Source organism: Alligator mississippiensis, chromosome 5, assembly GCF_030867095.1.
Source record: "Alligator mississippiensis isolate rAllMis1 chromosome 5, rAllMis1, whole genome shotgun sequence".
Classification (NCBI taxonomy): Eukaryota; Metazoa; Chordata; order Crocodylia; family Alligatoridae; genus Alligator; species Alligator mississippiensis.
Genome location: NC_081828.1, coordinates 47,571,257 through 47,598,511, shown reverse-complemented (window position 1 = coordinate 47,598,511; position 27,255 = coordinate 47,571,257). Strand labels below are relative to the sequence as shown.

The window sequence follows — 27,255 nt, the reverse complement described above, 5'->3', positions numbered from 1 at the left end:
ATAAGTACAATTGAGTAGAGAAGCACTGCAAGTCCAGCATCTGAAAGGAAAAGCCAGCAAAGCTTGTTAGCATTATCCATGCCTATATAAATGGAAGTAAAGTAATAAAAGAACCTTGTGTAACCTAGCACCTGTTGCTAGGAAGATGGTGACATGCAGAGAATGTTGCTGGAGGAGATGATTCTGTTGTTAATTGTGATCCATCCCAGGTGATGAAGCTGTCATGTGCTTATCACAAGAGGGATCATAGTGGAATCATGGTTCATTGCTGGTTAAGTTCTAGTCACCTTTGTTTATACTTGCAAACGATCTCTTATTGAAATATCTGACTGTGCCACAGCATAATGTACAGTAAATTTCAGTCATGAATTTACCGGAAAGAAGAAAATCAAGTGCAACTTCCACAATTGGAAAAGTAGCAGCTCACATCCCTGATCTCATTGTGTATGGTGATTTCTCCCAGGATGTGCCCTTCATCGAGAATTTTGATGGAGTACTGCTGTTTGCAGACATATCAGGTGGGTAGATTTGGTACCACCAGTGGATTTTCAAAAGAGGCCAAGGGAGTTAGGTGCCTGGTTCCCTCTGAATGGGTTTTGTGTGCCCAAGTCCTTTATTATGCATTTTAGAAAATACCACCCTTAATACATGAAGCTATTAGAAGAGAGGTTTTCTACCATGAAGCTTTACCTTAGGAAACTGGGGATTAAGTGGAGCTGAGATCACAGCTGAAATGACTTCAACCTTACTGCTACACTTCAGAATGTTCTGTAGAAATTGGTTTTCTTCATGTTCAGAAGAACTGGAAGTGAACCAGAAGAGCTTGAAGTGGGAATAGCAGAGAATGCTGTACAGGTCAGGAGTAAGGAGCTTAGGTGAGATATGCTGGACTCAAGCAGTGAGTTCTTGGAAGACAGGATTGAGACCTTGAATATGACTGGCTGTCTATAAGAGGGGAATGGCTGAATGTGTCTGTGGCTGCTTGCATGCTGAGGAGATACGCAGCTGTATTTTTAGTTGTTTCCCTGAGAATGGGTGCCTTTGTGCCTTGCTATATTACACTGGTGTGGTTCAATGGAGGGGTGTGTAAAGGTATATAACAGAGGTGGATCATTATCCTCTTTGACAGGATGGATTCTCCCAGTTGGCTGGAGATAGTGGTAACATTCTCTGCTATGTGAGAGCTTAACATCATCCAATATTCTTAAATGAATAGATTAAACTGACCAGTGGTGGGTGCATACTTTCAACCAATGAAGACTGAAGGGTCATTGCAAAGTCCTCTGCTCATCAGTATCACCTCTGTCTTGCTTGTGTTCAGAATTAGTCAGCTATTCTTCACCAATGGAGCTGATTTTGCCCAAGTAATGGGCCATCTTGGTTGTAGTGATGTGGTATTTTGTGGTGAAGGAGAAGCAGAACTATGTGTCATCTGCATATTGTTGGCACCTTCAGTGCATGTCACCAGATCAGTTCCTCTGATAGCTGTGTGTTGAATAGGACCAGAGAGAGAATTGATCTCACTGGAACTGTGCAGGTGAGGATTTTGGAGCATTCCCCTGGATGTCTGCCCCCTCTTTCAGGAGGCACACATCATCTTGTAGCCAGTCACCCTGAATGGAATGGAAAAAGGATCAGAACTGAAAATCAGGGAAGTTCCAAAAAAAGAAGCAAAGAGCACTGAAAGAAGTGAGGGACAGAAAAGTAGGGAGCATTGGAAGTCAAGATGGGGTGAGCAGTGCAGCGAGAGTAGTTACAGGAGCAAGCAAGCAAGCAAGCATTACAGTGATGACTGACTTACACTGAATGACTGAGTGTAAGGTATGCAGGCCTGGAAAGCAAGGCCGGGTACTGCACAATAGGCCTGAGGATTGTTTGACCAATGCTATACACTCCTCTTTTTTTCTCAAACACAGCATTCATCATTAGTGAGTGAAGGGGCAATGTGTGATAGAAATACCAGGGGTCTGCTGCCATTTCTTTGGCCCATTCAAATGTTGCCTGACTGCTTTGTGTGTGTGCATGCCCATGTTACAGGTTTCACTGCCCTGACAGAGAAATTTAGCATGGATACCAGCATGGAACATGGTGCTGACCAGCTAACACAGACTCTCAATCATTATGTAGGTGACATTGTGGAGGGTAAGTATCACACTTCATGATCTTTTGCTCTGCACACTTTCTTGGGTCAGGTCTGGGGAACTGAAGCACTGAAAGTGTTCTGTTAAACCAGTGGTCACCAACCAGTGGATCTCAGAGCCTCCTGTGGTAGATCTCGGAGCCTCTTGGAGTCAATCTGAGGCTAGGATGGGAGGCTGAGTGCCCGTGCGCATGCATGCATGTGCCCCAGCCCAGCAGCAAAGTCTGTGGGGGAAGGAAGGGGAGGGGGCTAGATCGAGGCCCCTGCAGTGAGGGGCAGTGCCACGGAGGCAGGAGCAGGGGTAAGTTGAGTGGGGCCCTGGCTGGGTGGGACTTACCTGCTGGGGAGGTGTGCCCCAAATAATTTTTTCTCCCTCTGCCTTGATCTGCCCCCACCTTTCCTTTCCACAGACTTGCCTGCTGGGGGAGGGGGGGATGGTGGCAATGGCACACAGTAGATCTTGGGTTGCTTTTAAATGCCAAAGGTGATCTCCTATTTAAAAAGTTGGAGACCACTGTGTTAAACAGTCACATCCTTCTTTTTTGAGGATGGAGACCTTCTGTGTCAACTAGGGGAACGGTGAGCATTCTCAAAGGGCAGCTGCAAATCTTCTGGCAGATTGGGAGTGTTACCTTAAATTGCCAGTTGCTCAAATCAAGAGCGAGACCTTATAAAGGGGGATAAGGCAAAATGTCATGTTTATTGATTACATGAAGCAGATACATAAGCTTGGACACACCAGTCATACAAACAGACATATACAAGCATACATACAAACAGACATGTACAAGCATACAGACAAAACTGTAAGATGTTATAGTTACCAGCAGAAGTTACTCAATGTTAGCACTGGATGGCCAGTCCAGGCTCATTCAGTGTGATGAGCAGGGGGGTGAACACATGAGTCTGTGCTCCAGGAGGTTGCAGAGCATGGATTCCCCATCTAGGCTTGTCTGCATCTCACCTTTATAGGGATTTCAAGTCTTTGTTCAGCATTGGGGTTTTTCCATGCTCAGTTTTTAATTAGAGGTGGTTTCTTCTGGTTATCTCAATTTGAGGTAATTCCAGTAAAGTTGGTATCTCTGAGTTGAGGTCATTCATGGGTTCATTAGAGGCAGGTCCTGTCAGACCAACCTGGTGGCCTTCTACGACCAGGTCACAAAATGCTTGGACGCAGGTGGACGTAGTCTTCCTGGACTTTAGGAAGGCCTTTGACACTGTCTCTCACTCTATTCTCATTAAAAAAATTAGGCGACTGTGGTGTCGATGCCTACACAGTCATCTGCGAATTTAAACAAGGTGCTTTTCATTGGCAACTTGGACGAGGGGGTGAAAAGCACCTTGTTTAAATTCGCAGATGACACTAAGATGTGGGGAGAAGTGGGCACGTTAGAGGAGAGGGACAGGCTACAACTAGATCTGGACAGGTTACAGGGGTGGGTGGATGAGAACAGGATGGGTTTCAATACTGACAAGTGCAAGGTACTGCACCTGGGGAGGAAGGACCAGCAGCATACCTACAGGCTGGGAAACTCTCTTCTCATCAGCACAGAGGCAGAAAAGGATCTTGGAGTTGCTATTGATTCCAAGATGAACATGGGCCGGCAGTGTCGAGGTGCGGTCAGGAAGGCCAACCGCACCTTGTCATGCATCCACGGATGCATCACAAGCAGGTCCAAGGAGGTGATCCTCCCCCTCTATGCGACACTGGTCAGGCTGCAGTTGGAGTACTGCGTCCAGTTCTGGGCGCCGCACTTCTGACACCAGAATGCTGGTGATTTGGAATGGTGCTCTGACAAAAGTTACCAGTCTAACCTGGAAAGTGCTGCTCCCGTCCAAGGGCACAAGTTCATTTTTATCTTAGATACTAGTGGTCTTCGTTACTACAGGATCCTCAAAGCCCTACTGTGGAGCAGGGGTGAGCTAGTCTTCATCTGATGGATGGGGACCTAAGAAACAAAGTGACTTGCCTAAGATGACAGGCATAGTTGTAGTAGAATAGGGATTTGAACTAGAATCAACAGAGCCCTAGGCTGGTAGCCAAACCACTGGGCTACCCTTACTTTATCCTGTTAGTATTTTTGAACATTTGCTTCAGAGCTGTCCTTGGAGGCATGCTCTTAAACTGTATTCCATGGACATTTCTGTTGGTCTTCAGAGAAATGAGTAGTACAGGATTTGAAAAGTTGGGAGAAGAAGTGAGTCTAAGGATGGTATTTTCATCATTCTTATGGGAAATGCTGCACTCTGCTCAAATGGTGAGTTTGGAGAAAGAATTTAACTGCTTGGTTTTTGTTTTTGAGCCATCAGCATCTAGGAGTTTTGTAGAGAAGACATGATCCAATGTATATCTTTCTGCCCACTCAAGGGATGTCTGCACTGCATGAAAACTCAAAAGCAGTTTTAGCTTTGCTAGTTTGAGTATTATTAGCATTATAGCCAAGGTAGCATGGAGCTCAGGATGGGATGTAAAACCTGCCCAAGAAACAGCATTGGTGCTCTGTCAGCTAGCTCACTCTGAACACTATGGTGCTGTGGCTACATTTCTGCTGGTAACCCAGCTAGCTGGTTTAAAGTTGAATTATGTCTACACTGAACCACAGTCAGAGCTGTACTCACTCAAAAATATGATCCCAATGCCTACACGCATGCACGCACCCATGTACAGTGTTCTTCTGCCCCTCCCTGACACCACCATTTTTTTTCTATATTTTTTTTGACAAAAGTCTACATGTAACTTTGTTTTCTTTTTCTCTTGCTTTCAGAAGTGCTGATACATGGAGGGGATATCTTGAACTTCGCAGGTACTTGTGAGTCTGTAGTCTATAATGGGGAAGCCCTGGGTTGGGGAAAAGTAGCTTGCTCTCCTGTTTGACTTACAAGGCACTGGGGCTTGTTAGTCTAGTCCCTTGGCCAGGCAAGTCCTTGGGTAATCAAGTCTCTTCCTCTATTCTTTTATACTCCTGATTCCAACAGGGTTTGCTTATGATTAGGTCACTACAAAAACTCATGCTATATCCTTCAGTGAGAAAAAAGCCCTGGTTCTCTTTCCTTTGTGTCTGGCTGAGGAGTCCTGGTTGGCACTTCCTTTTGGATGGAGTGGTTGTGGTATCAGACACCTATAGAAGGTGAAAACAGGGTTGCCTTAGTTACCTGAAATCAGCCAGAGGTGTGTATAGGAGTGTATGGAAGGAACATGGAGCATGCTACTGCAGGGATGGGGGGCGGGGAGAGAGGAGAGGTGGGAGACGGGGAGTCACTGAAAGGGACGGGGAACATGCGGTTAGTGGCTGCCTTTAAAGGATCACTAAGAAAGAGGGTTTACTTGTAAGAAGCAGCTGTAAGGAGTTGCTGAGGGGAAAAGGGCAGTCTTAACACCTGCGAGGCCATGGTCTGCTCACAGTCAGAAGCAGTGAAGGGGTAGGGTATCTGTAGCCAGTACTTACAGGAATGCCTTGCTGTTCTGTGGTGGCACATAAAAAAGCCGAATGGATTTGTTAATGCTTTTGAAACAAAGAGGAAAGACCATCCCTAAGTTTCAATCTGTGTCATACTGTCTTCCTAGGGGATGCATTGCTGGCACTGTGGAGGGTGGAACGAGTCCATCTGAGTCATATCATCACGTTGGCACTGCAGTGTAGTCTGAGTATCCAGGAGGCGTATGGGGTTCGTGAGACAGAAGTGGGCCAGGAGCTCCGAGTGAAGATAGGTACTGTGATTGCTAGTGGAATAATGGCACTTTGCACAGTTACAGTGTACTTCCCATGTGAGCTTCCCAAAACACTTTGCACAGGTGAGTAAGTATGATTCTCCCTGTAGTCCAAGTGGAGAAATAGAGGCATGGGGAGATACCCATGGTCACCCAGTGAGTAAACATTTTTCACCCCCAAGACGTGCCAGTGAGAAGTGTAATGCCCAGTCTTTTCTTTCTTTAGCAGGCCATGAGTTGGTGGAGAATGTGAACTGTTCACTGCTCTGACCTTGCATCCTTTTTGGCAGAATCTCATGATAAAGTTGCTACTGCAATTGAGGAAAATGTACTTTCCATCAGAGAAGAGAGCATTTCTGTGACTTGAATACAGAGTATTTCACCTTTAAGTTGCTGACTATGAATTGTTCCCTTATGATGGCTGCTTGGTGACTTTTGAAAAATGTGCTGCTGATATCACTTGCATTCCCAGCAGACAGATGTCTATAATGCATTAACCATCACTTCATTCATTAACAGTCTCTTTAGAGAGGCCAAGGTCTGAATTGACTGAATTGGGTTTTGAACTATTGAAACACATTAGCAAGGAAGGTTGAAGGTGGCTGAATTGCAGCTATATATCCTGAAGATAATAAGTACCTACATTTTCCATGATGCCAGTTTTACTTCATTCATCAAGCTAACTATACCACTGTCTCCTGAGTAGGACTGCCGGGGGAAAAAAATATTCAAACGTGTTTTTTGATGGAAGATTGAGTTTTTGATTAATTTTTTTTTTGTGTGCTAAATGTCTGCTTTCCATGAAAATTTGAATTAAACCAAGGTACCAAAAACAAAGCAGCTAAAAATAGAAATATTTAAATTTAGAAATGCTGCTGCCAGTGCTTCGTGGGAACTGTAGCCTGACTATTGCATGTCTCTATTTTCTTCTACGGTATAGGTTCCTTGGTCAGGCCTGATCTCCCTAAAGCAGTGGTTCTTGACCTCTTTAGCCTCAAAGCACTCCTCTGGAAATGTTCAGAAGTTAGTGGTGCCACATCTAAAAAAATAATATATAGTGTGAATATTACTATATAAATACTCTATTAATTAATGTATTGTTAATTACATGTCATAGTATATATAATACTAGATCACAGTATAATATAAAATGTAATTAGTATAACATTATAGTATATATTATAAAGTATAACATTCACTTGTTCAAGCTGCTTCCCTGACTCCTCTGTTTCTACCCGGTGAAGTACTTGGTCTCCCTACACATGGGCCCAGGTGACATGGGTCTGGCCTTGGTTATCCCAGGATGATCCCCCAATAACTCTAGCCCTGGGGCCAAACAGGAAGAGTTCAGGGACACTCAGCCAGCGGGGTCAAGGTGCTGTGCTGCACATGTAACCCGGGAACACCCAAAGGTGTGCCTGTCCTCAGCTGGAAGGGATAGATGAGGCAGGTGACAGTGCTGTGAGAGGGACACCGGCGATTTAAGCGCAGGTCCTTCTTTCCTCTATAGAGTTAACTCCACACCAATATTCTTAACTATTTACAGTTTATTGAATTATAATATACATATTATTTCTTATTTAAAAAAAAATATATATATATATACATCTCATATGTAAATATTCTAACAGGTAACAAAAGAAAACTTTCCAAAAATATTCTTAGAAATATGTTTTAACATCATCACCAAAGGTATACAGATAAATATTTACAATACGATAAGCCAAAAACCCATTATATCAAACTAATCCAATTCCATAACATTTTGTACAACATATTCATAATTATGATTACAATTATACAAAATATAAGGCGCAGTTTTACATGATATAAAGTGCGTTTACCCCTGGGTCCCAGCTAGCAAGGGGTGCTTCTCCTTCTATGGGTCTAGAAAACTTCTACCCGGGGCTTCCCTTTGAGGGGGGTGGGGGCTGCCTTATTTCAGGAATGCCTCCCTCTACCGGACCCAACTCCACTAGCAACTTTTTCTTCGAGGAGCCGCCAACTGGGCCTCAGAGCCCTTCGCTCAATCAGAGGCCCCACCAGTGTTGTCTGCGTCACTCCGAGACCTCCCCTCCTGGCCTTGTGCCCCGCTTTGGGCACCAAGGGTTCTTCCAGCTCTTGTGGGGGTGGGAATCTAGTTGCTGCTGGCTGGGTTTACCTAACCTTATGCCTAGGCCTCCCCTTTCTCAGGCCCTGCTCTAGGCTCCAGGGCTCTTATAGTTCTTTGGCTGGGCCACACTGCAGGGCTTCGGTTATCTGGCTTACACCAGGGCTAACCTGAGCAGCATTACGCTGCTCCCAGGGCCAGCTCTCTGTGTGCCGGTCTGCACACCGCTCCGTCCAGCCCTCTGCTGAGGATGCAGGCTCAAGCTGCCTTGACGCAGCTCCCAGAGCCTGAGCCCTGTGCTGGGGTGAAGAAGGGATCCTGTGAAGGCTCTTTCCCCTCCAGTGTCCCTCGCCATCTCTGCCCGGCATGCTCAGCGTGCTGGGCTTTTATCTACACTGGAGACCCCACCCCTGAAGTCTGCCCGACCTGCAAAGTGCAGTCTTCAGTCAGGTCCGGTCCAGGGGCTTCTCACCCCCCCCTCCCCCAGTAGTGGCAGGGCAAGCCCCTCCCAGCTGTTACCTGATTGATAGAAATGTTCCACCAATCTAAAGTGTCTTCTCCAAGCTGGGCTTGCCAGGCTAAAGTGGTGAGGCCACCACACACACTTAGCATATGGTGGGGCACTGAGGGTGTCAGAGGTGCAGGGATGGGGGGACAACAGACGTGAAGCTTAGAAAAGGAGCAGGGAGCCCTCTCCCTGCCCTCAGTCTGTACCCAGGGGGCAGGTGCAGCTCCTGCCATCACAGCTGTTCCTTTGGAGACTTGCTTTGGGGTCCAGAGCAGACCTTTCCCCATGGCCCTTCCCATCATCCCTGGGAATGTGCAGTGAGCTGGGAGACAAAAGTCAGGCTGAAAAGCACAGCTCTGTGTCCATGCATCTGCCCACCCACCCGTGGCAGGGCATGTTGCTCAGAGAAGCCCATACAGAGGCAGCCACAGGACTCTGGGGTGAGTAGGGGGTGGGTGGAGCAGGACTGGCATAACCAGCCAGATATGCAGGTGGCTGTGGAAGATTGAAGGGAGTGGCAAAAAAGGTGTGCACACATGTCATACATGCTCGTGGGAGCCACCTTGGGAGTCTGGGCATGTACAGAAGTGAGCAGGGCAACTGTGGCACTGCTGAACTGCCCGCTCTGCGGCTGTCTGGTGCCTGCCTTCACCAGGTCCCAAGTATGTTACAAGCGGGGGGGGTGAGGGAGCAAAATTTCATTTGCTTAGGGCAGCAACAATCTGTGCACTCCTCCTGGGGAGGAGTGAGCAGCATACTTACCTACTTGCATAGGGGCCAGGCACTGCAGCACCCCTTGGGGAAGTCTTATGGACCCCAGTTGAGAATCACTGCCCTAAAGCCTACCCAAGGGCTTCAGTGATAAGCTGCCTAATGAAGGTGGAGGAAATAGTCCAATGAGGGAGACTAGCTTAATGGGGAAACTGGGAGCTTCAGCCACCTAAACTGTAACTGCTATGAGGCAAAGTGTCAGTATTTCTGAATCACTTTTTATAAAAAGGTTGAGGTCACTTTTTTTTGTTTTTGGCTGGAATATTTTTGTATTTAAATTTCTGCTGAAAATGAACATTTTCTATACAAAACATCCAGGTGAATGGTTATGTTGTTTGTTTCATTTTGTTTTGTTTCACTGATACTTTCTATGGGAGGAAAACATTTTTTGACCAGCTCTACATCTGACTGCTAACATCAGGGAGTTGTTAGTCACAGGGAGTTGTTAGTCATTCAAGTTGGCAGATGGGCCTTTAATAATGGCTTTGTTCATGCAGCTGCCTGTTTGGCAGGCAGAACATAGTCAGACACTTAGTTTGGGTTCTTCAGGAACTTGTGATTACTTTTCTGTCTTTCTTGATGTGAAGACTGTGGTGGGAAGGGGGTAGTTTTTATTTGTAAGTTTTTCTACAAGTTTTTTTCAGTTACAATGTCCCTTCTTGTCAAATGGTTCAGCACTCAGTGTGAGTACTCAGCTCCTCTGTTTGCTGGGCCCCATCTGGGGCCTGGTAGACAGGATGCTCCATGGTGTCCCAAACAATAGTGTGTGTGTGTGTGGGGGGGGGGGGGGTTGTGTTTTGATTGTTTTTCATACTGAGTTTTGCCATTAATAGATACTTTACTGAGCAGGCTCAGAAGGGTTTAATGAATTGCTTATCACTTTACTATCCAACCAAAGCACTTTGAATGTGTTCATGCATGATTGCCTAACTGGACATTAGCTATATGCCACGTAACACACTTTAAGCTTCAGTTGTTTTTGGGTAGATTGTGTGTAAAAGAAAACATTTGGCAATGGTTATTTTAAGTGGGAAGGGGGTAAGCATTAGGTTTCAAATGTTAAATAAGTTGGTTATCTGGAAACAGATAAACCATGAAGAATTTCCAACTAAGAGGTGATCTTTTTGGAAGTTAATGATCTAATTTAGACAGATTAATGGGAGATGGTTTGCAACTCTACAACAAATGACACAAAGTTACAATTATATTTATATATTATGAGTATATAATATCTCTCCCATACTGTTTAAATATTTGTAAAGCCATGTGCTAGAAAGACTCATATCCTGCAATAAGTATCATATAGCATCGAGAACTGATTTAAGTTTTCCACCCTGAGAGAGACATTTTGGATGTCTAATTTGGCTTCCAAAACTAAATAGAGATACTTATATTGCAAATCGTAAAGTAAAAACATTTTGCTTTACTCCCCAACAACCTAGTTTCTCTCTTAACAGGACTCTCTGCAGGTCATATCTCCAAAGTTGTTGTTGGAGACAACAAGCACCAGTATTTTCTGGTAATTGGCCGGGCAGTGGATGAAGTTCGTTTGGCTCAAAGCCTAGCGAATGCGAGTGAAGTTATTCTATCGCCAAATTGCTGGGAGCTCTGTGACCGGAACATGATTGAAACTGAAAGAATTAAAGGTCAAAGAGCTGTTAAGGTGGGCACTAGGGACTACACAATGATGAGTCTCATCCAGTAGGGTTATAAAATACTGTTTTGTAGATTGGCATGTGTGTATTGGAGGACAACATTTCTGCTTCTGTGCATATCTGGTATTAATGTGTGGGTCTGAGAGAGCAGCTGGGAGTACTCTGTTGCACAGCCACTGTATTGCAGAGGATAAGACAATCTACTGCTATTCAGGGACTTGCAGTGGGGCAGCCACTGGGAAACTTTTGGCCTTGCTGCACAAACATTCTAGGCAGGGAGGAAGCACAGAACAAGAAATTCAAGCTTTTGCAGTGTTAGCCCTAAAGAAAGGGACTCCGGGACTACCCAGGTGTATTCCTTGCAATCTCTAGCCCCTGGAACCTTGCAAGAGGTGGGAAAAAAGCAGAGGAAGGAGGCACAGTGCAAGGGAAGCAGGAATTTTCCAAGCAAGGTACAGAGAAGAGTTCTGACCTGAGGGATTTCCATCAGGTGGCAAGTAAGGGGGAAAGATTTTGTAGTCTAGGGTGGGTTTTCTAAATCTGAGGGATGTGTAGGATTATACTGAGCCTGAGATGGTTTGATGAGTGAGGGTTTAGAACTGAGGGTATGGTTGTGAACTGTGGAGGGTGTAGTTGAGATGAAGGGTCTCAGTCTAGGGCCTGGGCATGTGTGTGGGATGTGTTTCTGAGTAGAATGAGAGCTGGGTGTTCAGTGAGCATCTGAGCCAGGCTAGGGAGGAGCTGTGTTGGGAAGGCTGAAAAGTTGGTAAGTAGATGAGGGTGTGGGTGAATCAGGGTGGTGCACATTAAGGCTATGTGAAATTTTGCCAGCCATTTAATTTCAACACTGTTTCGACTCATTTTGAGGTCGAAACAGCAAAATTGAAGCAAAACAAAGGGTGTCAAAATAGCCTCAAAACAAAACGAGGCTAGTCGAAACATTTTGAAAGTTGAAACGTTTCGACCATAGCACTGGAAATGGGAAGTCAGTCCAACTGGGCTGACTTCCCACCCCCCGCGCTGGATCGCACTGGCTGGGCTGACTTCCTGCCCCCAGCTGGGCTGAGTTCCTTTCCCCAGCCCCATGGTCAGGTGAAATGTTGAAACAGTGTCAAAACAGCCTCACTGTTTCGACTTGAAATTCGATACAAAACACTGTTCTGGCCAGACCTCGAAACTGAAGTTGAAATGGAACAGTGCCGTTTTGCACAGCCCTAGGGCACGTATCTATGAAGGGAGACAAGAGATTTGGATTTGAGACAGGGGCTTGGTGAGAGCACTAAAAAGGGTCACACAAAGGGATAAAAATGCTGTTGTATCTCATGTTGCTTCTTTTCTGCACTACATCACTATATCCCAGGCAGTAGCATAACTGAAGGGGTGGAATCAGGGCATTAGCTCCAGGTACTGCTTTTGGAAGGGGGAGGGGGGTGGCCAAAAATAGCCATCAGTACAACTGATGGCTGTGTGCACAGCAGCCAGCACTGCCCTGTGCACCATTATTGCCCAGGGGTTTGAAAGGATAATGAATTTCCTCCACAACTCTTCCCTTTGACCGTCAGCCCTTGCTAAAAACAACATCCCAGTTCTTATATTTGAAGCCCAGGCTGAAGAGCCATTTTGTTGTATTTGCTGTGCATATGGTCACTTGCTTTACTCCAGCCAAAAACTCCTTGCTGAGTACCACTCCCTTATTTTGCTGTATCACCACAAAATTGACAGGGAAGCTAAGGATGGAGATAACAGTGACAGGTGGGAGTATTTTCTTAACTAACTCTAGTCTCATGTAAACTGATTTATCTTTTTAATTTTGCATATATTCAGGTTAGATACTTAAAGAACATTTTTCCACTGGATTCGCTTGCCTTTAAGGAATATACACGTTACCTACGGCACTATCCTGATGCTAGGAATTTAGGTGAGTCCCTCTGTACTACCTCTGTGACCCCCAGGAGGATGGGATTTGTAAAAGACCACTTTGTATGACTTGCATGAAGGGGTTAGCAAGCTACTGTCCCTATTATTCTGGCCTCCTGTACTTCCTGCCAACAAAGCTCTGAGGTAGCAAGCTGCTTCTCACCTCCAGCTCTTCCTCCTTTCTTGTGGTTTCAAGCTGGCTAGGTAGTGGCAAAAGGGAATTTTGACAAGGGATGAGAAAAGATGTTTCCCCCACCTTTTCTGGTAGCTGCTTGGAGATCCCTGGTTTCCAAGAAGAGACACTTCAGGGAAGCCCTTTGCAGGGCTTGTGGGTATTCTGTAAGGGTGAGAAATGTTGGTGGAGCTGGAAGGAGGAGTTGGCTAGAATATCTCAGGCAGTGATTTTGCATTTTCAAGATGATAATAAAGTAGACAAGAATCCCAAGCCCCACCCTGACACTGCTCAGGTCCACTAAATTTCTATGCAAAAGCCTGCCTTACGGGACTAGCCAAACGTCACACAACAGAGTCTAGGAAGAAGCACTGATTTCTACACACCTAGGCTTGTGCTTCAGCCACAAGCTGTTCCTTCTCTAGTTCAAAATCCTGAATTTTCTTCCATAGGAGTCCTTAGAAAAGTCTCTATGGTGGATGGTAACAATGAACTGGAAAAATGCCTACGGAAATACGTGATGAGGAACATTCTGAAGAAGGTACTGTTGTAAATTAGAGGTGTACTGATACATCGGTTCCATATCGGATCGGCATCAATATAAGGAAAATGGAAAGTATCAGCAATCAGCTTTTTTTGGCTGATGTGGCCGATAAGTGCCCCATGCATGCTCAGGAGGACAACCTGGCAGCATGGAGAGCATTTGAATCTGGCTGGTAAATCTGTTGTGGGGGGAGAGGCAAAGGGGGGGCAGATTGAGGCCCCCACAGTGAGGGAGGGAGTAGGGCTGGGGAAGGGGCAGATGCTGCACAGCCAGGGCGGGGCACGGGACTGAGACGTGAGTGGCTTGTCCAGGGCATGTTGGGGGGATATGGCTCCCACTGCAGTGCATACCCCGGGAAGGCATAGGGAGCATGTGCCCCTGGATCTGCATATGGGGTGAGGGCAGGCTGCTGATGCGGGCTGGGGTCAGGGGCAGTGCTGGGCTTTTCCCAGTGGAGGGGTTGGGCAGGGTTACGCTCAGTGCGGGCAGTGATGGTACTGGGATGGGGGTGCTGCAGCCATCCCAAAATTTGCCATAGCCCCACCAACCCCCTCCCCTAGCACCACTGCCTGCCCCAAGTGCAGCCTGGCCCAGCCCCCCACTGGGAAGAACCTTGTGCAGCCCCCAGCCCACAGCAGCAGCCCTTCCTCATCCTGTGCCCAGATCCAGGGACACTTGCCTCCCATGTCCTCATGGGGTGTGCACAGTGGTGGGAGCTACCCCCCCCCCCATGCCCCGGACGAGCCGCTCGTGGTTCTGTCCCACGCTCTGCCCCAGCTGGGCAGTGCCTGTCCCTGCCCCAGCCCCACTCCCTTAACATTAGTTCTCCCTAAATTGAAATGGTGGAAACAGTGGGTTTTTAAAATCCTCCTTTTCAGTTTAGGGAGAACTAAACCGAACTAGACCCCTGTCGCTTGTACAAGCACCCTTGGAATCTGAAGTCTATCCCTTATGAAACTCTTGGGTTATGTTGAGCAAAGAAGAACCTTTATGTTAGAACACCAGATCCTTTTGTTATGCATGGAAGGCTCCAGTCATTTTTCAAATCTGGCTAAGTGATTGGCTGCAGTGATACCTTGTGATGAAGAGTTCCACAGATAACTAAGTTGTGGACCAAAGAGTTTCTGCTGCTCAGTTTGCCACTGTTTGTCTGCACTGGTTCTTCTGCTGCTCTTGTGCTCTTGTGCTATGAGAAAGGGTGAATAGAGATGCTCCATATGTCTTCTCTACTGATCTTTGCTACAGATCTCCATCTGTTCTTTAACTTCTCCAGTGGGGAATGAGTTGCTCTTTGGATCCATCATAGATTCATAGATTCATAGATGTTAGGGTCGGAAGGGACCTCAATAGATCATCGAGTCCGACCCCCTGCATAAGCAGGAAAGAGTGCTGGGTCTAGATGACCCCAGCTAGATGCTCATCTAACCTCCTCTTGAAGACCCCCAGGGTAGGGGAGAGCACCACCTCCCTTGGGAGCCCATTCCAGACCTTGGCCACTCGAACTGTGAAGAAGTTCTTCCTAATGTCCAATCTAAATCTGCTCTCTGCTAGCTTGTGGCCATTGTTTCTTGTAACCCCCGGGGGCGCCTTGGTGAATAAGTACTCACCAATTCCCTTCTGTGCCCCCGTGATGAACTTAAAGGCAGCCACAAGGTCGCCTCTCAACCTTCTCTTGCGAAGGCTGAAAAGGTCCAGTTTCTCTAGTCTCTCCTCGTAGGGCTTGGTCTGCAGGCCCTTGACCATAAGAGTTGCCCTTCTCTGGACCCTCTCCAGGTTATCCGCATCCTTCTTGATGTGCGGTGCCCAGAATTGCACGCAGTACTCCAACTGCGGTCTGACCAGCGCCCGATAGAGGGGAAGTATCACCTCCTTGGACCTATTCGTCATGCATCTGCTGATGCACGATAAAGTGCCATTGGCTTTTCTGATGGCTTCGTCACACTGCCGGCTCATGTTCATCTTGGAGTCCACTAGGACTCCAAGATCCCTTTCTACCTCTGTGCCACCCAGCAGGTCATTACCTAGGCTGTAGGTGTGCTGGACATTTTTCCTCCCTAGGTGCAGCACTTTGCATTTCTCCTTGTTGAACTGCATCCTGTTGTTTTCTGCCCACTTGTCCAACCTATCCAGGTCTGCCTGCAGCTGTTCCCTGCCCTCCGGCGTGTCCACCTCTCCCCATAGCTTTGTGTCATCTGCAAACTTGGACAGAGTACATTTGACTCCCTCGTCCAAGTCACTGATGAAGACATTAAAGAGTATCAGTCCAAGGACCGAGCCCTGCGGGACCCCACTGCCCACACCCTTCCAGGTCGAGACCGACCCATCCACCATGACTCTCTGGGTGCGGCCCTCTAGCCAATTCGCCACCCACTGAACTGTGTATTTATCCACATCACAGCCGCTTAACTTGTTCACCAGTATGGGGTGGGATACCGTATCGAAGGCCTTCCTGAAGTCTAAGTATACGACATCCACCCCTCCTCCTGTGTCCAGGCGTTTCGTAACCTGGTCATAGAAGGAGACTAGATTGGTCAGGCACGATCTGCCTGCCACAAACCCGTGCTGATTTCCCCTAAGCATAATTTGCCCTGCTGGGCTCTCACAAATGTGAGCCTTGATAATTTTTTCAAAGACTTTACCAAGGATGGAGGTGAGACTGACTGGCCTATAGTTGCCCGGGTCCTCCTTCCTCCCCTTTTTGAAAATGGGGACCATGTTAGCCCTTTTCCAGTCCTCCAGGACTTGGCCCGTGCACCACGAGCGTTCGAATATTCCCGCCAGTGGCTCTGCAGTGATGTCGGCCAGTGCCTTCAGCACCCTCGGATGGAGCTCATCCGGGCCTGCCGACTTAAAGGCATCCAGTTCTTCCAAGTGACTCTGCACCACCTCAGGATCTACGTACGGGAAGTCTGGCACCTTGCTGCTGTCTCTCTACAACCCTAGTGAGAGACTTGTCGTATCCCTCACTTAGGAACACTGAGGCAAAGAACTCGTTGAGGAGTTCAGCCTTGTCCCCCCTGTCTGTCACCAATTGTTTCTGCCCATTTAGCAGGGGTCCTATTCCTCCCTGGGCCTTCCTTTTACTCCCAATATATCTAAAAAACAATTTCTTGTTGTCTTTTACTTGGGTTGCCATCCTCAGCTCCATGGTAGCTTTGGCCCATCTAACTGCCTCCCTACAAGCACGAGCAGAGGAGGTATATTCATCTTTAGTGATCTCACCTTGTTTCCACTTTTTATGTGCTCCCCTTTTGGCCCTTAGGCTGCCCTGGATTTCTCTGGTCAGCCATGGAAGCCTCCTGGTCCCTTTCCCTCTTTTGCCTCGCTCGGGGATCGTCTTGCTTTGTGCCCGAAGGATCGTTTCCTTAAGGCACAGCCACCCTTCTTGGGCTCCCATCCCTTCAAAACTCCTACTCTGCAGTGCTTCCTTGACTAATCGCCTGAGTTCATTGAGATCAGCTTTCCTAAAGTCTAGCACTTTCACCCTACTAGTTACCTTACCCACTCGACATCTTATGTTGAATTCTATTATTAGGTGATCACTGTCTCCCAAATGGCTACCGATCTGGAGGTCCCCTATCATGTCATCCCCTGTTGCCAATACCAGATCCAGTATGGCATTCCCCCTAGTGGGAGCATGTACCTCCTGTGTCAGGTGGAGGTCCTGTACACAGGTTAGAAACCTGCGTGAGCGGTGGGACTTTGCTGTCTGCATCTCCCAGCAGATGTCCGGGTAGTTTAGGTCCCCCATGACTACCGCCTCTTTAGCTTTTATGGTCCCTGAGAGTTGCCTCAGGAGCCCCGCATCTATTTCTTCCCCTTGGTGTGGGGGTCTGTAGCAGACCCCTACCACCAAATCCCTTTCTCCTTGCCCCCCATGTAGCCTAACCCACAATCCTTCTACTTCCTCAACCTTGGATTCTGTCTTGATGAGGGTTGATGTATATTGCTCACTGACATAAAGTGCAACCTCTCGCCCTTTCTTCCCCGACCTGTCCTTTCTGTTCAATCTATAGCCCTCAATATGTACCGCCCAGTTGTGGGATGAATCCCACCAGGTTTCTGTTAGCCCCACTAAGTCATAGGTGTTTAGTGCAAGCAGGAGCGCTAGTTCATCCTGCTTGTTCCCCATGCTCCTAGCATTAGTATATAGGCACTTGAGCCCTGCAACTGGTGCCTTTGCTGCCCCCCCGCTCCGAGTCCCAAGGGGCCCATTGTTTCTTACCTTCTTGATTCTTACCTGTTCTATAGTGCTGGTCTCCCCATGGCTTTCAGGTTTCCAATGCTCTCTTTCTTCAGGCTGGTCTGTCCTTGTGGGTGCCACATGGTTTGGTGGTCCACAGCTTCCCCTGGCCTCGTACTCCCCTCCCCCCGACGAGCCTAGTTTAAAGCCCGCCGGAGGAGATCCGCCAACCTAGAAGAAAACACACGCTTACCTTTGGGGGACAGGTGAAGCCCATCCCAGCTGAGCACGTCCCTCGTCATGATGTGCGGGTCATTGTCCAGGAAGCCGAAGCCTGCCTCGAGACACCACTGCCGAAGCCGCCAGTTGGTTTCTCGGATGCAGTTCTCATGCCGTCTTCCTCGTCCGGTCACTGGTAGGATGGAAGAGAATACCACCTGTGCACCAAACTCCTTCAGCACGCCGCCCAGAGCACTGTAGTCCGCCATCAGGTGATCGGGGGTTCTCCTGGCTGCATCATTAGTACCCACATGGACTAGGACCATGGGGTAGTAATCGGTGGGCTTGATCCTGGCCTGGATCACCTCTGTCACATCCCGAATCTTTGCTCCAGGGAGGCAGCATACCTCTCGTGCCCAGGGGTCCTGGCGACAGATGGGTCCTTCCGTACCTCTCAGGATGGAGTCGCCTATGACGAGCACTCATCGCCTCCTCCTCTGGGTCCTCGTGGATCTCTTGACCTGTTCGGAGTGTGAAGAACGTGGCGTTTCTTCTTGCCCAAGGGTTTCCTCCTCCCCTTCCATCTCCTGCAGGGTCGCCAGGGCCTCGTACCTGTTCACCAGTCGGACTGGAGAAGCTGGTACCGGTTCGCTGTGAGCTGCTCCGGTCCTGGCTGTGACCGTCTGCCACTCTGCTGTGGAAGGCACTCCCCGGGCTGCTTCTTCCTTCGGTGCCTGGGCCTGCAGGGAAAGGAAATAACTGTCAATTTCATCCTCTGCCTCCCTGATCCCCCTCAGCCTGCTAACCTCCTCCCGGAGCTCCCTCACCTGCGCCTCCAGAGCCCTAAGGCAGGCACCTGCTGGACAGGTGTGGGGGCCCCCAATCTCTGCCCCGCCCCCCCGCCCTGCTGGGGATCCCCCACAGGCCAGGAGGTAGGGGGACATCAGCTCCCCCGTGGGCTCGGTCTGGGTGGAGGCCTCAGACCAGCCCCGGGTAGCCTTGTCCCCCTGGGCAGAGGCCCTAGCAGCACTCCTCATAGACACCATTCTGAGCTGCTGTTTGTTGACCTGTGCGGTGGTGTCTACGCCCTACCCTTACAGGAGTCTCACTCCTGGCCCTCCCAGCCCGCCTGCTGGCATGAACGCCTGCGCAAACGCCGGTGTGCTCTTACAGAGCGCACCTGTTTGCGTGCTCGGTTCGCGCCGCGCGGCTCGGAAGCACGGCTCCCTACTGGCTCAGCTATATGGGACCCGGGGGGCTTCCCCTCCAGATCCGGCTCAGCTGCGCCGGGTCCCTCTGCCCCACTTACCTTCGGGGGATCAGCTGCTGCTGCCCCCGTTGCCGATTCCTCTGCTGCTGCTGCTGCCGCTGCTGCTGCTGCCGCCGCCTCCGGTCAGTCAGTTGGTAAAGGGACACACGTGCGTGCGGGACACACGTGTGCTTGACTCCTCTCCTTCCCGCTGCTGGTCATGGGCACCTATACACGTGATGGAGCTCTGCTCTGACACCTGCTAATTAGCATGCATTGGAGCAGACTTGATTAATTGAGCCTGCTGCAAGTCTGCTGGAGTGGACATGTTATATGTATTTAGCGTCCCCACATTTCAAAATAGTGGCAAGCTCATCGAATGAGATTTAATTAAAGTGCCCCCACTGCCATTTTGAAGCACGGGACACTGAATACATGTGACACTGGGTGCTTTAATTAAAGCAGCTCTCTAATTAAAGTATCCCCCCCTCCCCACCACAGAGCACATGTATAGACAGCCCATGTCACTGCAGATCCAGTGGCCATTCTCAATAGTTTTAAAAGACAAACTAAAAGGTCACTGATCTGGAGGATCCTGCTTCTCCCACCTTCCAGAGACATCATGGCCTGACCTTTGAAAGGCAAAATAGCCATTTGTAACCCACCATCCTTCTGGTTTTGAGGTATTACACAGGAGTGTACAAAGAAATCAAGGCCACCAACAGATGCTTAGTTAAAGGTGTGATGTGATCTTGTCTGTGATCCCAACAATCACGCCTCCTGCCATGCTACATGTGCATAGCAGAAAGTGTGATTTGGGGATCAGGAATCAGACCCCAATTGTGCCCTCCTTGCCAGTACAGGGGGAGACCAGGATCATGATCTCAGCTCCATCTGCACCTGCAAAGGTGCCCGGCAATCAGCTGATTATTAGCTGGTTCCAGGCATGCAACAGGCTGGTTCAAGTCCCTGGAGTCAATTGCTGATCAGCGGCAGCATAGGGGCTTGCATGGGCTCCAGGGTGGTCCTCATGTTGCTGCTGATCAACGGTACGTAGGGACATACTGGGGCCCATTCAAGCACCAGCAGTGTCCTCATGCTGCTACTAATCAGCTGATCAGCAGCAGGAAGGACCCACTTGGGCCCATTGGAGCCCTGGTACCATCTACTGTGGCACACATTCAATTTAAGGCCCCATGGAAACCAGCCACAAAATTGCTACAATTTTTTGTGTAGTAATTTTGTGGCTAGTTTTGCTTTTTGTTGCACCATTAATAGTCTAAATGTGTTGTAACAGGTAAATTGCAGCTCAAGTATAAGGTCTGCCAGGGGCTTGAGAGGCATGTTTAGCTCAGGGATGGCTAGGAAAATCTATAGCAACACACTAGATGTGGACTTTTGGAGGTGGGGTATGATTGATCTTACTTTTCCAAATAAATCTTTAGGTTCTTTGGCTTGTTGAAGAAACCCTTCTTCCCTGGGTTCACCTCTCTCCAGTGTAACTCTATGGGGATTTTCCAACGATCTCTTAGAAACTTCCAAAATCATACAGTTTATGGGGAGACAGATGTTCTCACTTTGGAGATTACTCCAGATTGTGGTAAAAAGTTTATCATGCTAAGACTGAAGTGTAGTTTTCTTTAATGGGAAAGGGACTTTCTTTCTATGTCCACAGCTGATAGATCACATATACCCACAAGGAGTTAGCACAGGGGTGGGCAATTATTTTATATGGATGGCCACTTAACAAGATTTGGCAAGCTGTTGAGGGCTGCAAGGGTAGCTCTGCCCCTTGACAGGCACCCTGCCCCCTGGTCACCATCTTGGGAGCGGAAGTCCCTTTCCCTAATCTCTGACCTTTGCCACCAGAAATCCCTCCCCTTGCCCCCAGAAGTACTCCTTTTGGGAAGGGGGTTTGCCATCTTGGAACCAGAAAAAAAATTATATATTAAAAATCAAACATTGACAATAACATATTTAAATTTTATTTAAAAAAAAATTGTGTATGTTTGTATGGTGTATATGGAGGTGATTCCATAATAGCTCAAAATGAGGTCTTACTCTTGTATATTGCAGGGAAGTGTGGAGGAGCATGGGGGGTGGGTATGGGGTTTATGGGGGAGGCTGTGTGTGGGGGTGTGTTTGTGGGGGCATTTTTTGTGGGGATGTGTGTGTGGGTTGTATGGGGTTTGTGTGGTGTGTGAAGGGAGGGTGGTTGGGTGGGTGTGGGGTGTGTGTGGGGTGGTGTGGGTGTGTACGTGGTTGGGTGTGTGCACATAGCAGTGAGTGGGGCTCCCCCCAGAGGTGTGCGGGTGTGTGTTTGTGTGTATGTGTGGGTGCAGGTAGGGGAGGTGTGGGGGACGGTGTGGGTGGCTGCGGTGTTTGTGGGGTGTGTGATTGTGTGTGGGGGATGGTGTGGTTGTCAGATTTGTGGGGGAGGGTTTGTGGGTATGGTGGGGTGTGCATGGGACCCCTGCATGTGTTCCCCTGAGCTGGTCAGCACCCCCCCACACCCCACAACAGCCTGGAGCCCACATACCCCGCAGTGCTTCCCTGCCACCTCCAGCAGTATGCAGCCCCAGCCCTGCCCCACACTGCACCGGCTCCAGAGTCACACATGCGGGAGTGGATCAGCAGGAACCCAGGCACAGCCCCAACCTGACCCACCCTGCGCATGCTTCGCACCACCTGCTGTGGTGCACCCTGCCATCCCTTGGGCACACAGCACGGCTGGGGCGCCTCCACATCTGGACTGCCTTTCTAGACACAGCCCAGGTGGCAGCAGCTCCTTTCAGCTGATGGCCACAGCCCCTCGGTATCGGTGGGGCCCCATGCTGCACAGCCCCGACCCTGTGCACCCTGAGCCTGCTCTGGGCTTGCCTGCCCAGCCTCAGCAGCAGCAGCATGGGACAAAAGCTGTTGCTCAGGGTGGGGGGGAAAGCAACCCCCTCCCCCTTCCACTGCCGGCAGTTTCCTGCTGCAGCCACACAGAGCCCGCACTGGGCTGCCCTGCGTCTGCTCTGTGTTGCCACTGCTGCCGTGTGGGGTAGTGGTGGCAGCACAGAGGGCAGCCCCATGCAGACTCCGGGTGGCTGCAGTAGGGAATTGCTAGCAGCGGGACAAGGAGGGGCCACATTCCCCCTGTTTTGTACAACAGCTTTTTTTCCTAAACCGCAGCTGCTGAGCCTGGGCAGGAAAGGCTGGAGCAGGCATGGGGTACGTGGGGTCTGAGCTGTGCAGCACAGGTCCCCACCAATACTGCAGAGCTGGGGCTGGTGGTGGTGGCAGCGAAAGGAGTCACCTGCCACCTGGGCTGCTTAGATAGGCAGTCCAGCTGGGGAGACACCCCAGTTCTGCTGCATGCCCACAGGCAGCAGGACATGCCACGGATAGACTGTGCCTGGGCCAGGGAACTGAGGAACCCACCGCAGGCAGGATAAAGACTCGCTGTGGGCCGGATCTGGCCCACAGACCGTATTTTGCCCACCTCAGAGTTAGCACCCAGAGCTAAGTTCAGTCAGCCCATCTGGGTTAGGGGTATGGACTAACAAACAACTCTCTGCCCAGCGGGAGCATAGATTGTTGAGTACTTCCTGTTTCTGTCTTCCAGATTGATGATAATCAGCCGCTGGAATATTTATCTGAGCTTCGACCGGTCACAATTGTCTTTGTAAACCTTCAATTTGATGAAAGCGCCAGCACACTGCATCTAAGCAAGGCCATCCAGGATGCCAGTTTACGTATTGCAGAGCTCATACACTCCCACAGAGGCAAAATCAATAAAGTCTTCATGTTTGACAAAGTGCGTAGGAGCATCCAGGACTTTCCAGTCTTTCAGGCACAGAATGGCAAACATGAAGCTGGGACAAGGAGGCAGGGCAGGGACTGGAACTGTCAAGACAGTTGGAGAAAGGAAGTGGAGGGGAGGCACCAGGAGGACTAAGAAGCAGCTCAATCCTGGAGAAACTGAGTGTGAGGAGATGGTGGGAGAAGAATGGATTTTTTTGGGTGCTATCTTCTATTGGTCCAACTGCATAGATGGTATAAAGTTAGACAAGTTTTCAAATGCAAAGCTTTAGGGCTGTGTGAAGCTTCAGTCCCTGATTCGATCTGGTGGAGATTCAGCCCGATTCAGTGGCCGAATCTCCAAATCCAAATCTAATCAGAGGACCCTTTAATCTCTCCAAATTGAATCAGAACCGTCTAAATCGATTCAGAAAGATTCGGGGATAGACACAGCTTTTAATATTTTTTCTACATACCTCTAGGTAGCAGGGGCTCATGAATGCTGCGATGCTGGGGTGCATGTAGTGTCCCACAGGAGCGTGGGGGGCTCCCCAGCGTGCTTGGCAGCAGACCCAGAAGTAGACTGGCTCAGTGACTGGTGCCTCCTGGGTCTGGGGAGGCCCCCCAGTGCGTTCCCTGGCAGACCCAAAAGTGGACTGGAAGCACTTTCGGTCCACTTCCAGGTTCACCGCTGAACACGTAGAGGGTCCCTGCGAGCTCCTGTGGGATGTTTCATGTGCCCCAGCATCCCAGCATTCACAAGCTGCACTTGCTACTTCAAGGTATGTAGAAAAAAAGTTTAAAGCTGTGTCTATGTCCAAATCACTGATTCTCTGAATCAGCATCGAATCTTCAGATTTGGATTTGGTTGAATCGGGGACAGCGATCTGAATCAATTAATTGAATCACTGTCCCCGATTCGGGCCAAATCCAAATCTACTAGGGCCTGCTTTGCATACCCCTACAAAGCATTCATCTTTAGGAGATGGAAGGCCATCCTGGAGCAGTTTGAGGGAACCTGTGTGATGTTCCTGTTGGTTTTAGGATGAAAAAGAGAGGTCAATGGAATCTGTTTTGTGTGAGCTGGGTCCCAGTGAAGCAAACTAATTGTCACAAATATTATTACTCATTTGCTACTTGAAATAAAAATACTCTCACCCTTTTCCCTCCCCAATAGGGTTGCACATTCCTGTGTGTGTTTGGACTTCCTGGAGACAAGCAGCCAGATGAGACCACCCATGCCTTGGACAGCGCATTTAAAATTTTCAAGTACTGTTCTGCAATGCTTATGAAAATAAAGTAAGTAGGGGGGTATAGTTAGTTATCCAGGTGGCTTAGAGGGGTGCTATTGGGTTACAAGGAGAAGGGTACCCCTTGCCCCCCAAACTCCCTTATCCATACAGTTAGTTGTCAATGGGAAGGGGGCAGTGACAAGACCACTGGGATTAGTCCAGCACACCCCAGGACTTTCCCATGCTACATGATTCTGGCCATCTACCAAAGCTACATGCTGCTTTACACAATGTGACTCTAGCATGATGCTTTTATGTGCACAGAAGACAGAGCCTGCTTGATGACTGTTTTTTCTTGCTGTGAGCTTTACCTACCACTCAGTGGAAAGAACCGATTGACTTCCAGATGGCCATACATTACAGCCAGAGGCCATCCTGTGCCCTGTCCAGTTACCAAATACTCCCTTTTGCAGGTCAGAAGTCCATTAAAAGCTAGGGAAGTTCAACCAGTCTTATGCAAAAGGAATTAAATGACAGGAATAGGCATCTTGCAGCTTATGTTCTCAGAGAAGCAACTTGTTATGTGCATACTTGAAATGCCTTGTGATTCATTCATTCATTTAATTATCAAAGTCATGGGCACAGCATAAAAACAGACAGATAGACAAAGCAAGGCAAAAAACCAGAACACTGTCCATCTCACCACTTCTCCACCTGAGTAGGGGTGGTGAATATGTAGAATTTTTATTGTGGACAGATGAGCATGTCTAGCCAATGTGAATATTTCCTGAATTTTCAGCCGGAGCTTTACCCCCTGCTCCATAAAAGGCAGTGAAGGTCAGCTGCTGCCCTGAAATAGTAGCATTACAAGAAAAGGAGCCATCAAAGAGACACTGCCTTGGGCAATTCTAAAAGCCTGCAGTCACTCCTGTAGAAGATGGACATAGGTGTCCTTTGGGCTGGAATGAGCTGGTGAGCGCATGGGCCTGGCTGTGATGCCATTCACTTTGGTTCCTTTCAGCACTTGGCAATCTCTGTGTTTGGGAAAGTACAAGAAGTTCTTTGTTTTCTCTCCCTATTCCTTTTGAAGCACCACACAGAGCTGTCTTGGCCACAGTGGGTCCTACTGGCTGATCAAGGGGTAGTTTGTACAATTAACACTAGCAGAGTGGGAGTGAGGAGGGAGAACGGAACAGAAGGGATAGGACACTAGAGATGGTTGAATTCACCTTGCTCTCGTTGTGTACCAGGCTAGTTTCCATCGGGGTTACCAGTGGGCCCGTGTTCTGTGGCGTGGTTGGCCATCGTGTCAGACATGAATACACAGGTACAATATGTTTATCTGATGCTGTATCTGCTCACCATCCTCCCTGTTTTCATGTAAGGATGCATGCCTGCCAGTAGCACCACAGATATCTGTGTGTGTGCACGTGTGTATATGAAGCTTGTGGCATAGGGAAGTGAGGTGGGGCTCTTGATTTTACCTGCCTTTTTTTTGTGCACATTTTCTTGCTTTTCCCACAACATAGTAATTGGCCAGAAGGTGAATCTTGCTGCCCGGATGATGATGTATTATCCGGGGGTAGTATCCTGTGATGCAACTACCTATACCAGCTCCCGGCTGCCCAATTACTTCTTCAAGGAGCTCCCTCAGACAGAGATGAAAGGAGTTGCAAATCCTGGTGTGGTCTACCATTATCTTGGCATCAGTGAGAAGACGTAAGTGTCACCTTTTACCTAAGTGGGGCAGGGCTGATGAAAAGGGCAAATTCTTTCAATTAATACAAAGGGGATATTAGATGTTGTCTGGGCTGATCAAATACTCAAGCTGCCCTGTTTCTCTCTGAATCTAGAATATTACCACTCAGCCAGGCCAGGGTATTTCCTCTCCAAAATTCTTTATTCCATAGAAAATCAGCTCAAGGCAGCTGTCAGTCATTGAATCAGCCAGCTCCTTCTTCAGCAAAGCACAGGGAATTGTTAAGACACTGAACAGATTTGCATATCTCTGTGTCTAAAGTGTCTAACAGTACATGTAGTGTCCCTTATCAAGAGACCTGGTGAAGCTTTGCATGTCTCTCCATAGGCAGAGAATAGACTATTAGTCTTGGCCCAAATGATTTTCAGGGGAAATTAAGAAAAACAAGAAAATAAAGAACAAAAGTAAAGTCTCCAGAAGGTGTGAGAGTCCAGCAAGAGTTTTAAAAATTGAAGAGAGCAGTATGCGAAAAGGCCCAAACTCCTAAACTTATACCTATGTATGCCACTCTTCCAAAAATCAAATTCCACTTGTTAATTGAGGTCAGAAAGTGCTAGGACACTGTTGAATGGTCTTTTCTGTCCTATCCTGGCTGGATAGCATCTACATTTAAACTTCAGTAGTGACTCAAAACTCCGGCCCATGATTTGGTTTTGTTTTTTAGCACCACTGCATTACCTGATTGTGAAGGTTACTCCTGGTCCTTGTTGGTCCAGGTCTCTACTGAAGATGTGGGAAGCTTGGGACTATTACTGACTTGTTCCTAGAAAACTTCAGTAATTTTACTGGGTTGGTGTTTTCAGTCTTTTACGATAACTTTAAGTGTTAATATGGAGCCTTTTTTAAAAGTGCCACTATTGTTTGTGTTTAAATTAAAACAACACCATTCATAATAGTAATCTACTCTACCCATGGCATCTTGACCTTTTAATTTGCCCCAGTTCAATATTTCCATATATCCTGGCCCCTGATTTTATCACTGGTTTTTTTTTTATACAACCTCTTTCCAACCTTCTCACTGTCCATACCCAAGGCTCCATTACTGGAAGTCTCTCCTTGTGGACAGACCCTCACTTATCTCAAAAGTGTGTGGACCAGTTTGCAGGAATAGGGTGCTGGTTAGTGCATTTATTGCCAAATAGTTATTTTAAAGAGTTGTTCAGTAGTTAAGAATCATCACTGATTTTTTCCCCCATTTTCCTGCTTAATAATGTCTTCACTTTCTTTTCCTTGATGTTTTTATAAGAATTCTTATTTTGCTTATACCCTCTGGCTAAAATTAAATGATTCTCTAGTTTTTA

The 27,255-nt window shown here is 48.2% G+C and overlaps 1 protein-coding gene across 1 annotated transcript in view; it reads left to right on the top strand.

Moving 5' to 3' along the window:
- Nucleotides 1–271: 271 nt before the first annotated feature.
- ADCY10 (adenylate cyclase 10) overlaps nt 272–27,255 on the top strand; it is an 81,142-nt gene continuing 54,158 nt past the window's right edge. Inside the window, exons 1-11 of the mRNA XM_059727659.1 lie at nt 272–518; nt 2,038–2,142; nt 4,906–4,944; nt 5,706–5,849; nt 10,696–10,901; nt 12,718–12,811; nt 13,435–13,523; nt 22,788–22,979; nt 24,141–24,262; nt 25,446–25,522; nt 25,725–25,914. Coding sequence (XP_059583642.1) covers nt 365–518; nt 2,038–2,142; nt 4,906–4,944; nt 5,706–5,849; nt 10,696–10,901; nt 12,718–12,811; nt 13,435–13,523; nt 22,788–22,979; nt 24,141–24,262; nt 25,446–25,522; nt 25,725–25,914 — 1,412 coding nt within the window. The 5' untranslated portion in view covers nt 272–364. The remainder of the gene's footprint in view (nt 519–2,037; nt 2,143–4,905; nt 4,945–5,705; nt 5,850–10,695; nt 10,902–12,717; nt 12,812–13,434; nt 13,524–22,787; nt 22,980–24,140; nt 24,263–25,445; nt 25,523–25,724; nt 25,915–27,255) is intronic.